The sequence below is a fragment of the Nannobrachium achirus genome (genome assembly GCF_963921795.1).
Source record: "Nannobrachium achirus genome assembly, chromosome: 2".
Lineage (NCBI taxonomy): Eukaryota > Metazoa > Chordata > Actinopteri > Myctophiformes > Myctophidae > Nannobrachium > Nannobrachium achirus.
This window is the reverse complement of record NC_137811.1, coordinates 13244734-13259011: the sequence shown is the minus strand read 5'-3', so window position 1 is coordinate 13259011 and position 14278 is coordinate 13244734. Positions and strand designations below refer to the sequence as shown.

General features: G+C 41.8%; 1 protein-coding gene across 1 annotated transcript in view; it reads left to right on the top strand.

Moving 5' to 3' along the window:
- The window catches only part of gba1 (glucosylceramidase beta 1), a 33391-nt gene that overhangs the window by 4539 nt on the left and 14574 nt on the right, over positions 1-14278 (top strand). The window contains exons 2-3 of the mRNA XM_080737157.1: positions 9467-9529; positions 11265-11456. Coding sequence (XP_080593283.1) covers positions 9472-9529; positions 11265-11456 — 250 coding nt within the window. The 5' untranslated portion in view covers positions 9467-9471. The remainder of the gene's footprint in view (positions 1-9466; positions 9530-11264; positions 11457-14278) is intronic.

Genomic DNA, 14278 nt, shown 5'->3' with positions numbered 1-14278 from the left:
TGACCATTAGGTTAGTGAAGGTTAGGGATAGGCTTAGTTATAATGGAGGCTGTACATGCACCAGGTGTCAGCCTCCTTAATCCTATTCAAGATGTCTGGGATCTCTTCTCCACTAGCAACATCATCAACAGAGACAACAGAGCTGATAATGGTAAATGGACTGCATTTACAGTATATAGCGCTCTTCTCCAAAGCGCTGTACAATGTATTTCACATTCACCCATTAACACACACATTCACACATACATTCACACCAAGAAACCATGCAAGGTGCTCATCGGGAGCAGTTAGGGGTTCAGTGTCTTGCTTAAGCACACTTCGACAAATAAGCAGGAGGAGACATAAATCGACCCTGGAACCTTCAGATTCCAAGGCAGCCGTTCTACCTACATCGCCACAAGCTTGAATGGCCACCATATTCCGAACACACAGCTGGAGAGCTGTTTGTTCACCTCAGACACCCAGAATGTGTAAAGTTGATGAGGGATGGGTGCGTCTATCGACTCTGTTATCTCTGATGATGATGAGTGGCTCCCTGCAAAAGGGGCTGGAGGTGAAGAGATCCCAAAGATTGAACTAGATTGAGGAGGCTGTCACCAAGCTGCTGGTACATGTGGAGTCAACTGGCCCTATTATAACTAAACCTACCCATAACCCTAACCTAATGGAGGGAATAATGGGTCGCCAGGATTATGAGTGGACCCCAGAGAGTTGTCGTAGTGATACTTCCAAGCACTGGGGATTAAGTAGATCTGGTAGCAGTATGGCACTAGGTGTGCAGCGGCACATGCTTCTACAGCATCAAGCAGTCTCTCATCTTGGAGCACCACTAGCCAAGACAGTGATCAGGGGACATTATGCCTTGGAAACTGGAGATGACTGCATGGGCCAGGTGGGGACTAAGCATGCAGCTATGGCTTCTGACCGAATACAATATCTAACAAACTTTGGAGAGGCAAAGACCTTGACAGAACAAGACAGCATTGGTAGCAGAGAAGTACAACTGCTGCCTGAGACCAACAAGGCACCTTTCTAGTGCATGTCTTGCCACCTGCTTGCAACAGCCAAGGAACCTGAGGAAAGACTAGAACCAATGGAACATGGACGGATGCAAGGAACACTTCGACTCTCGAGGATATGGCTGCCTTGCTGAATACATCCTGTAAAAACACATCATACTAACTTGGATGCACACAATCCCAATATGGTGCACTTTGGAAATTGTTATTTAATTTTGTGTGTGCTTTTGTTGTGTGATTTTATTTGTCACTTTTATTCGTAAATAGTCTTATTTGCTCATTTAAACACCCATTTAAAACCCCCCTTTAAAGTTAAATGTGGATGTTTACTTGTTGTATTTCCCACTAGTATGTCTTTTGTTATAAACAAAACAAACTTACTATAAAATAGTAACAAACTTACAAAAAATACTATAAAAGTGCAAGTAATGAACAAAATCGTTTTTAGAAAATGGCATTGACATTGATATTTCAAAGACAAGATGATCCTTAATGGTCAAAACAATGTCAGAAATGAATTATACATGTCAGCATTAGTTGATTTAGACCTACTGCACCTGTTTTTACTCCTAACAATGGCCAAGTTATGGCCCACGGTCTTCGGAATAGCAAAATGACCTTGACCATGACCTTTTGAGGTCCAAATCGCCCAAAATGGTCAAAACAATATCAGAAATGAATTCCTCACACCCCAATTAGTCCAAATGGAGGTATTACACGTGCATATACACCCAGAAACAGAAAAGTTAGATTTTCATCATAGGCGATTGGTGGCCATATTTGATTTGGCCATTGCGCCATTCCTGGCACTATGGCGGACGAGCACCTCTGTGATTATTCATGTCTAGGGACCCACTGACTCAGTTCAGGTGAGAAACTCCCCTAACACCAAATTGCGAACAGGACTTTAAGTCAGATACTGGATTACTAGGTGTTTCTGTGTGTCAGCATGAAGTGCTGTTTACCTGTCAAAATTGTCACTTTTTAGTTTATAAAACCATGCAGTTAGGGCTGCCACGATATGACATTTTACGTGACGATTAATTGTCACTCAAATAATTGGCGATTAACGATTTAATTGTGTTTTTGTCGTTGATAATTACATTTCTGTTTGGCTTTTAGGCTTTGAAGTTGTACATGGTAGATATGACACATAACCTAAATATACAAAGAAATTACTGACATATTTGACAACTTACTACTTAAAAAATAACTTTGATAGTGGAAATAGCCGATCTACAAGCTCACAACGCGTCGCGATGCGACGCGTTGTGAGCTTGTAGATCTGCTATTTCCACTATGTTTGACTTTTTTCCTATTTTTTTAACATGGAAACGAATTATGACGATTATGAAAAATAATCGCGATTATGTAAAATAATCGCGATTAGACGATTATGTAATAATTGTGACAGCCCTACATGCAGAGCTGGATCCAGAGCATGTCAGGCCCAGGAGGGGCCCAAAGTGCAGGGAGGCTCTCTAGAACAGAGGTATTCAAATACAAATCTTAAAGATCCACAGTTCCTTTTTTCCTCTTTTTTTTTTTTTTTTTTACTTCAACGATGCTCGCGGAACTCGGCTCTGCCTCGTTCCTGACCGCATCACTGGCATGCCAATAATCACGGTGAAATCACAATAATCACGGTAAAGCACACCCTCTCGTCTTGTGTAATGTTGCTTCTTTGAGGTCTACACACGTTACAGGAACAGCGCTGAATCAGTTTGATATCGGGACATCACTTCCCCTTTGCAGGCGTATTAAAAGCTGTAACCCTGCACAGTGTTTCAGTTGAACTCACATCATGCATCTGCTCTTACTGATCACTGGGCTTAATATGCTTTTCCCCAATGGTAAGTCGTGCGTGCGTGCGTGCGTGCGTGCGTGCGTGCGTGCGTGCGTGCATGCGTGCATCTGTGTGTGCGTCTGTGTGTTTGTATTGTATGTAATGTTTTATTCATTTTCAATTTTGCATCAACATCAAACCAACTAACTGGCTGGCTGGCTGGTGTTATGTTAAGTTTTGTTTACCTGCTGAGAAATGAAAATTAGTTTACCTCTGGGTGTTAAATGGTCGTCCACAATAACACATACTGTATAACTATAATAGCGAGGCAGATAAAGTGCATATTACAGGTGAATCGTTCACTTGCGGATACAAGCACCAAAATTGGCACACATACTCATTAGGCATTGCTCTTTTCAGAAAACCATCTGGCCAAAAAAAAAATCAAGATGGCGGCCAATTTTCATGATGGCCGCCATTGAATATACAGTAATCTTGCATTCCGCAATAAAATCCCATAGACTTGTCCTATTTGAATAATTTTGGTGTCAAATCATACATTTATCACTATGTAGAATCCAAATTTGGACCCATGGACTTACTCAATGGCTTCCTTGTACCATATATCAGTCCCGGAATCTTAATATTCTGCTAATAGTGTGGTGCGATGCGTCCAAAAAACAGCTCCCGTAGGATTTTTGTGCTAAAATTGATCTTTTTGCAGATCCTGGTTCTATAGAGTCCAAACTATGAGAAAATGATGGGTGTCAACTTTTCCGGACCCCCACCCCCTTTCTGGGGGTCATCTAGTTTGGGACCTGCATGCCAGAACAGTACGCCAGCCAGTTAATGTCCAATTTTCTTAATATTAGGGTTGTTTTGTAGGTTTTAAAACATTCTGAGTTCATTTATTACACTTTTGAAGCAGCCAGAATAAGCTTTCTGACTTTTGGTTGGGGTCTTTCCTCACCTGGGACCCCCCCAGATGGACCCCTGAGCCTATCTCAGTACTTGCTCTGCTCCTGCTCCAGAACAATGTCATATTAGATCATAATTGAAGCATAAACTTTTTTTCTGAAAACAAAAAAAAAGTAGTAACAAATACCAGGGGTCTTCCACAGGGGCTTCGGGACCCCTGGGGGTCCTCGGAGTTACTACCTAGTGTGATAAGAAGTGTACTTCTAAGGATTTCTTTGCTAAAATGTATTTTTTTTACTGCTTTGGCATTTATAGGGACCAAACTGTCAGAAAATGATGGGTGTCAGATTTTCCTGACCCCAGCCCTTTTTCTGGGGGGTCATCTATGTTAGGACCTCACAGAACAGTATGTCAGCCAGTTAATGTCCAATTCTCATAATATTAGAGTTGTTTTGAAGGTTTTAAAACATTCTAAGTTCATATATTGCACTTTTGAAGCAGCCAGAATAACCTTTATGACTTTTGGTGGGGGTCTCTCCTCACCTGGGACCCCCGGAATGACCCCTGAGCCTATCTCAGTACAGTCCTTGCTCTGCTCCTGCTCCAGAACAATTAGATCATACTTGAAGCATAAAAGCTTTTGTACCTGTACCTGGGCTCTGTAGCTAATACCAGGGGTCTTCCACAGGGTCCGGGACCCCCAGGTGTCCTCAGCGTTACTACAGGGGGCCATCCAAACGGCTGTTTACCCATATATGGAGACCCCCTGGTACCCATATATGGAGGTCCATGTACTGTATATGGAGATATGCTGTGAGAGCCCAAACATGCTTACTCAGTTATTTGTTATGTGAAAGTACTATGATGTCCATGACAACTGACAACATACCCTTTTATGCCCATACATGGAGATCCCTGTCTGTAGAACCAGTCACACAGATATGGGCTGTCTTGGCCATCTGTCTTGGCCATATATGGATTCTGTTAGTGTGGTATGTGGCCAATGTGTCCTCCATATATGGGCATTCCCATATGAAGTCCTGTTAGATATGGGCTTAATATTGAAGACATCAGGGAACTCCAAATATGGACCTTGTCATACATCTTGAATCTATGACCTCAGCATCAAAGGCTGGATTGGGGTATGTCCCTGTGACAAACTATTATCATGTCCACTAGGGGTACTTAATGTACATCAAGCAGCCTCACAGAAACAGGACATAGACTCCTGCCCTATGAGCCTCAGGGCTGGGCAGTGGGTTGCCTTTGGCCAAAGACAGAACTTAAAGTGGATTCTGTTCATGACCTGTGTTGCACTCTTGCAGAAAAGAGCAAAGGGATGCTCTTCTTCCATGCCTTCACTGGTTGTTTCAGTATTCCGCGTAAAGGGGAAGAAGTCTGCGTGGCAAACCTGGAATGTTTGTGATGAGGCTTCTGGTGTCTTCAGCAAACTCAGCCATTACCCACCTGTAGTGGATGATGAAGACCTGAAAACCTTGGAGAAGTTTGTGGTCATGATGTACGACCGATCCAGCACAGCTGAAGGTGTCAATGATGCGAGGTTGGACTTGTTTGCTCGGAAGCAGAGGCCATACGAAGCCATTCCTCCAACGCAAGCAGCACTGAAGCAACATGTGAAGCGCGCTTCCTATCAAGCGGCCTGCATCTGGAGTCAGTCAACAGTATGTCAACCAGAAATGCAGACTCCTGACAACTGGGGCTGGACCAAGAAAGGAGATCTGTGGCAGATTGATTGGACTGAGCTCCCACCCATTGCAGAGAGTTGCCAGCAGCTGACCAAGTGTGGATGCAAGTTGGAATGCTGCAGTCGATGCAAATGCTACCACTTTGGTCTGACCTGCACGGCACTGTGCAGCTGCAGGTGCGAGGTTTAGAAGCGTTGTAGTATAGGCCTACTATACTATTGTACTATACTGCCTAGGCCCTAGAAAGAAAAAAAAAAAGAAAAGACAAAAAAAAAACTACCTCCTGCCTCGACGGGATCATCACCTTATCGTGGTGAGGCAGTTTGCGTGTCTCCATGACCCCCAGAGCTATGTCGGCAGGAGTCTTGTACTCCTGTACTCCTGGCAGGGTTACCCAAGTCGAAAAGGTCGAAGAATAGAGACTAGACAAAGAGTGATCCCACGGCGCTATTATATCTACCATGCATTTTAGCCGCGTCAGCCGCTGTGCATTGAAATCCGCTCTGTTGAGTTACTACATTACTACATTACCCCCCCCCCCCCCCCCCCACACACACACACACACACACACACACACACACACACACACACATACACACTATAAACCTCTAACAATACTAAGATATACACTACCACCCATTTTATCCGAGTCAGACATAACACAAACCTCTAATTTAGCAGAATATTAGGATTCCGGGACTGATATATGGTACAAGGAAGCCAGTGAGTAAGTCCATGGGTCCAAATTTGGATTCTACATAGTGAAAAATGTATGATTTGACACCAAGATCATTCAAATAGGACAGGTCTATGGTATTTTATGGCGGCCATCTTGAAAAATGGCCGCCATCTTGAAATTTGATTTGGCCAGATGGTTTTATGAAAAGAGCAATCCCTAAGGAGTATGTGTGCCAATTTTGGTGCTTGTATCCGCAAGTGAACGATTATTTCTGTTATCTGCCCGGCTATAAAGATATCTATGATGTGAACGAATGTGAACATTCTGATGGATTTGGATTGTATGAGGTCATCGATCTTTATGATCCATTTTGTTTTCCACTGACATTGTCGTTATACTTGTGTTGTGGATTCTTACACCCAATTCAGTTACAGTAATTGTTTGAAACAGCCTAAATGGTAAATACATTTGTATAGAGGCTTTATACAAAGTGCTTGACAATGTTCAAGGTTCAAGGTTGCACTTTATTGTTATAATAAAGTAATAAAGCATCGCCTCGAGGAATTCAGGCAATGCAGCAGAATAAATAATAACAACAGCAGAGTAAAAATAACGTAGAAAGATTAAAGGAAAGCAAAGAGAAAGGAGAGAATAAAAAGAGCATCGTCAAAATGTACATGTGCATAAAAGTTTAGTATATTGTAGACACCAACAGAATATTGCATGCATTAAATTCACACACACACACACACACACACACACACACACACACACACACACACACGGTAAAAGAAACTAAAGCGGAACACACTGGATGCGGATGCGGTGCGGAAGCGACGCGTAAAAAAATTCAGCGCGGTGAACATGTTCTCCCATGGTTCTCCCCACTGGGGGAAATGGATGTGCTGTGTGGCAGCGCGCCGCATCCAGTTGGGGTTACTGCGCGGCACTTCACGTGCGTCGATAGCGTGACGCGACGCTGCGCAGCCGCCCGTGTCCAGTGTGTGCTCCCCTTATGCAAGGCACCAACCTGCTCATTAGGAGCAGTTAGGGGTTCGACACTAACCCAGCGGGATCAAAACCACAGCCTTTCCATTCTCAGGAGACTCCCCTCCCCTTTTTTATTAATTATTGTTCTGGGTTTGGACGGCCCCAAAACTTGCAGACTGTGTCAATTTATTCAAATGTCTCAAAATATCTGTGTGTGCATTTCATACGTATTGTATATTCATTGACAGTGAACACATATTTAATTCATGTTAATTTTCAAATACACATTATTTCAGTGTGGTCACATATTTTGAAAACGTATACTTTTAACTCCACATAAACATACAGTACTAGTACTGTATACTGTATTAATTAAAACAATCATCTTCTCTGCAAACATCTAAATCATTCTAGTTTGTGAGTCATGTAGCCTACCAGGGGTGAGATGCCATGGGCTCTTTTTTTCAAGCTGCATGTACACACGCCCCACATGCACGCACACACGACATGCGCGTGCACGCACGTCGTCAAATTGTGTGACGCAAGTTGTGTGCACGAACACTTCAGTCCCCCTACCTGGCTAGCTGCTTTGCATAACAATACTCGGGTAGGCAGTTCTCACCTACTTCCTCATTTACACTTGTACACGGCCAGCAGCACGTTCGCCTTGCATTCTTTGCAGACATGTAGCTCCTTTCGGAACCTCTCCCTCCGCTATGCAGCTCCGAGATAAGCTTCCCCACTCTTGTGATCCACTCTTGTGATCCACAATCGTTTGCGTCGCGGGGAAGCTCAGCCGTTCGCGAAAACTTACCTTTTGTGAACATCTCATCTGTTTACTTCACAAGAGTGGAAGAAAAACGAAGCAGTGTTGTTTTGTCAGAGCTGCGTGCATAGCGGAGGGAGAGTTCCGAAAGTGTCTATGATTGTAAAGTAAAGTCAATGTAATATATGTAAAGGTATTTTATATTTTATATAAAGAAATTAGGGCTGGGATGCGATTAAATATTTTAATCTAATTAATTACAGGCTCTGTGATTAATTAATCGCAATTAATCGCATTTTAATCGCACATCGATATTTGACCTGAGAAGCATTGTTTTTCAAGTAAAACACATTTTGTTGTACGAGTGAATCAACGAGTGAGTTTTTTAAATCTAAATTTCGCATCCACTGGGCCAAGCAAAGCGCTCTGATCGGCTACTTCTCCCTTTGCGTTTGTTGTCTCTTCTTGGTTGGTGCATCACTATGATCGGTATGCCCGAAACTGAAGGTTCTGTGGTGCAAAAACTAAGTGCGATTAAAATGCGTTAATTTTTTTAATCGCGTTAATTTTCTGTAATTAATTAATCGCAATTAATCAGTTAAAGTCCCAGCCTTAAAAGAAATACATTAATTGAAACACATTAATTGAAACTAATTAACAATGTAACTAAATAATAAGAAATATAATTAGGCTACATAAAAAATGTTGTGATGTTGAATACAGTATTTCAACTAGTACCGCGTGGCAGGCATGCGTGCACACATGCGCGTGCATGCGCGCGCGTACGTGACGTGCACGTGACGTCATGAATTTAGAGGGGCACCACTTCTAAAATCCATATCACACCACTGTAGCCTACACTGTACGGCAGACCTGGGCATTGTACGGCCCGGGGGCCGTATGCGGCCCTTTGGTTCACTCTGACTGGCCCGTGTAGGGTTAATGGCAAATGACAAAATAAACACATTCTAATTTTACCTCATGAATGGAGCACATCTTGCGGGGAGCACTGCCTTTTGGCCCGGCCCTCCACAATATTTTCTGTTGTTCATGTGGCCCCATGGAAAAGATTATTGCCCACCCCTGCTATAAAGGAAAAAAACACCCCCAAAAAATCTGCTTTAAGTAGCATGTGAGGGGTCAAACTAGGGGTTTAAAATTCTGAATCCATTGCAAGCATTTGTTTTGCATGCAAAACCTTCCTTGGGCTTAAAAAGCCCCCCACGAAATACCTATGAATAAATGCTAAGTAAATGCTAAGTTGGCAGCCGGACTAAGTCACCAGAACCAGGGACCAGTGTGTTTTTTTGTTGTTGTTTTAACCATGTTAGATTCAGTTTGAAATTCAGTGGTCTTATGGGGCTGTGTCTCAGATTGAATATCAAATATAAAAAAAAAACATTGAATCAAGCAACTTAAAAAACTGTCTGGGTTAAACAGAAAAAAGCCAGCAATGTTAAAATGACCCCAGAAGTGAAACAGCGTACCGCTTTAAGACCAGGAATTAAGACTAAACAATGTTTATGGAAAAATTACCAATACCAGATTAGATTTCAGCATTCATGTAGTACTGTACTCATGAGTTCCTACTGCCCCCTGTAGAGAAAATGATGTCATTACAAGCAGCACTTCTTTTGGTCGCCTTCACAACTGGACTGACCACAGGTAACACATTAACATCACACACGCACGCACGCACATTATACAATGTAATTATACTAGTAAGACACCTTACTGACATGCGACCTCGCCCTAAAGGGTTGTGCCAATTCTTGGCCATCTTGATGTATATGGGACCAGTTACTCATACTGTATATGGAGATATACAGTATGATAGTCAATAATGTTATGTCAAATGATGTCCATATATGGGCATTACCAAATATGGCCATTCCCAGATATTTATATCATGTCATTATTAGATTTTAAGAGGTTTAACAATGGGTGAAGTGCTTCTTTAAAGTTAACAATGGAGCTAATTGACTCGAGGCTTGCAGTTCTCCTTCTCCTTCTCACCCATTCTCCTTTTGCACAAAGTAGTGCAATACAAGATAGAGGGCGCCAGATCCCTTTGAGTCACACCCTACCACTACTTCCTGTTCATCCACAGAGCATTGATTCTAGTTGTTTTCTCCATTAGATTAAAGTGCTTTCTTTTAACCTTTTTCAACTTTTATTACTTGTCAAAATACATTTTATTTGTCTGCCTCATCTTTTTACCATCCCAAGTAATAAAAGTTGAAAAAAATGTGAAAATAAATCTAATGGAGAAAATGACTAGAATCAATGCTCTGTGGATGAACAGGAAGTAGTGGTAGGGTGTGACTCAAAGGGATCTGGCGCCCTCTATCTTGCATTGCACTACTTTGTGCAAAAGGAGAATTCCACATACCATGCTGCCAGAGTATAAAAAAGTCCTTAACGTTACCGTTAAGGTTAGTGCAGTGGTTCTTAAAGTGGACACCACACCGCCAACTTGTTTTCCACTACAAGGACCATGGGTAGAGTGGTGTGAAAGTGATTCTGTTGTGTTATAATCACTGTTATAATCTATTATAGTGTATTATGGTTATATCATAGTAATATATTACCCGTAATACTTTATAGTGTATTATATTCACAGTTATAATCCATTATAGTGCATTATAATTAGGATAGTTGTAATACAAATTTATATTGTATTATAATCACAGTTAAAAGGGTCAATTTGTGTCTTACCGATAGGGGTACTTTTGTGTAATGGAAAAAGTAGATATTTTGATGTGGTTCGGTGTAGTGTTGTGTAGTATGGTGCTACAAATGGAACCAAAATGGTTCCATTTGTACACTGTCAGAATCACTGGGTTAGTGAATTTCATCATTAACCCATTTAGGCCTAGAATTATTGAATGCTTTAACCAGTGAAAAATAGCAGATATACAAGCTCACAGCGAGCTTGTAGATCTGCTATTTTTTTTAAAGTCGTGAAAATGTGTGAAAAATCTTTGAATATATGTATTTTTAAAGCGAACGTTTGTAACTCAAATTTTGCTTCTGGGTGGTCCCTGGAACTAAATATTTTGGGGGTCTGTGGCCAAATAAATATCAGTTTGGGGGTCCTTCACATGAAAAGGTTTGAGAACCACTGACATAGTAGTCTCTCAAGAACAGACTAACTGAGCTCCAATTAAGTGAAAAGGACCTTTTCTTTGACGATGGCCAGCCAGATTGCTGACATAGAAACATAGGTTTTTCAAAAAACCTTAGAAGGATTCAAAAGACACTTATAGAATCGGGTAAAAATTCTATTTTTTTCACGATTTTTCAAAAATAGCATATCTACAAGCTCGCAGCGCTGTGAGCTTGTATATCTGCTGTTTTTCAATAGTTAAAGCATAAAATGTGTGTGTGTGTCCCTCAGACGCCCAGAAGTGTGTTCCCCGGGACTTCGGCCATGGCTCGGTGGTGTGTGAGTGTAACGGGACGTACTGCGACAGCGTGGGCTCGGTGCGTCTGCCCGCGCCGGGCCACTTCCTGTCCTTCCTGAGCTCTAAGGCCGGCAGCCGCCTGGAGGCGGAGCAACACCCCGTCCACAAGAACACCACCGGAGACAGTGAGTCCAAAAACAACATTTTATTAATCCATTAAGAATTCTTTTATTCTTTAGCTATTGAAAAATTGCAGATCTACAAGCTCACAGCCGTGCTGTGAGCTTGTAGAGCTGCTGTTTTTGAAAGGTCGTGCAAATCTTTCAATATATGTATACGAACATTTGTAACTCAAATTTTGCTTCTTGGGGTCCCTGGAACACTTTGGGGGTCCTTGACATGAAAAAGTTTGAGCATCACTGAGAAACATAGGTTTTTTAGAAACCATTTAGGAGACAATATATAGAATCGGGCCAATAGACTTGCTCAAATAGTCACACTCACACACACACACACACACACACACACACACACACACACACACACACACACACACTCGGTGGCTCGCTGTGAGCTTATATATCTGCTATTTTTTTTAAAGGGGTCGTACCGTACGTAATATTTTTGGTTAACCCGTTAAGACATGAGGCCAATACCAAAAATGTCTTCTAAATCCGACCACATCTCAAACATGGACCCCCAGAAGAAAATATTTGAGTTAAAATGTTCCCTTTAACACTTTGACTGCCAGACCCCCCCACCCCCCTCCCCCGGCCAATGCCACCATCAAGGCCCATTCATTTCTGCCCCCATTCCAGAGAATAAATTGAAAATGATGCGATGTGAATATCGGAACAAAAATGGGAGATTTGGTAAAAGAGGATTTTTTTTTTTACTAAAAAAAATTTGGAGTGATTTCGGTGAGCGGTTTTGGAGATAGGTGCTCGAGAGTGCACACTGCGCAAACCAGTCAATAACCTCAGAAATCTAGATTCTGAGATATTTGAGTTCAAAGAAAAAAAACTTTAGGAAGCCATAGCAACAAATTGGTAAATGGTAACGGAACACAAGTACCCTTGACAGAAAGAATAGCATGCATACTTTCATTTTATGCAAAGAAAGTGAAAAAAATATTGTACCATCGTCTAGTTTCAAGGGGGCAAAGTGAAAAAGTATGAAATGACTCAGAAGGTGGAAATTGCCTTACATTTTGATAGAACTATGCACTGTGAATTCACTGTGTTTTTACCTGGTCTAGAAGGTCAGGAAGACAAAAAGTCAGAAAAGCGATGTCAACCTTTTATTTTATGGCAACATCGAACCCTAACCCTGGTGAGTACCTCACACATCCAGCATGAACATATTTATGTTCAACAATATTTACAAATATTTCCAAAAAAAAAAATCACAAATATGACTTCACAAAAATAAAATATAACTGGATAAAAGTAAAATAAAATAAATGTGCAGCAAGTAAAGAATAAATAAAATAATATAAAAGTCAAAATAAAGTACTGTATTCTCAAAAAAGGCATTCAACAAGCCAACATTCAGGAGTCAAAGGCACCACAAATCAAGGTCAAAGATGGTACTGTTCACTGTGTGTGTGTGTGTGTGTGTGTGTGTGTGTGTGTGTGTGTGTGTGTGTGTGTGTGTGTGTGTGTGTGTGTGTGTGTGTGTGTGTGTGTGCGCGTGCGTGCGTGCACCTCAGGTACCTCAAAATGGCCTGGTACCTGTTCCTTGCCATTGTTCTGGGAAAGTACAGCGTCGGCATGGCAATGTTTTTTGACCAGTGCATGGCTCTCCGGCTTGTGAACGATAGCTGTGAGGAAGAGAAGTCCCAGAAAGTTCTTCAGCTCCCCTAGAGTGACATTGGTCCAGGCAGCGAACCTACAGTGTGTATGACCTATGCCTGACTCCTCCGCTCTCGCTATCTCCGCCATCATACTGTCCTCTGCGTTGTCATTGGTCTGGTTGCAGATCGGGCTCCCATCCTTCCTCCATCCAGTCAGACTCCACGGGCCCTGTATGATAGAAATAAATAAAAAATACTAAATGATCGTGCTTCTGTATAATTTGTATGTTCTTTAGCAAAGGCTGTCGCACAAAAGTAGTGAAAACAGCAGATCTACAAGCACACAACGCCTCGCGGTGCGAGGCGTTGTGTGCTTGTAGACACACACACACACACACACACACACACACACACACACACACACACACACACACACACACACACACAGATTGTATTACTAAACTATCTATCTAGGTATACACACACAATACAAACTAAACTATAAAGAAATGTATTCTTACTGGAAGAAGTTGGAGGAACTTCATACACCACAAACCATGGATTGACATCTAGACCTACTGCACATACAGTATGAAACAGAGCTGATACCTTTATGTACTATGAGGAAAATAATGCTGCTATTTGTACCCTGTATATATATAAAATGACACAATGCGACATAGCTCTGTTTGAACAATGCTGTACCCCCTCCAAATGTATATTTTCAACTGTTTTTTTTATTGTATTTGTGATACTTGCTTTGGCAATGTAAACGTATGTTTTCTCATGCCAATAAAGCTCCTTTGAATTGAATTGTATATTACCAAATGCACCCCACGTGGGAAAAAAACAATAGCAGGTCAGGCTTATTGATTGATTGAAGAATGTATTACAAGCTTGCATTAGAAAGAAGTAGACCTACAGATTCATGGCTCATTTCCACAGGAACACACTTTATGCATCTCATACAGTGGTGTGTGTTCTAGACTTTTTTTGAGGGCATACGATCAGCTACTATTCGGGCTAATCCTACCTGCCCCTGCCTTTTATTTTCCGACAGCAGACGCCGTATACGTGCGTTACAGGTAGAACTCAGCACTGAGCTCATATAACATTGAAAGACAGACGTAAAGAACAAAGTGAATCGTAGAAAACATAAACTTTGTAACGCTTACCGGGTTCGCAGTGCATCCTACAGGGCGCGGGGAGAAA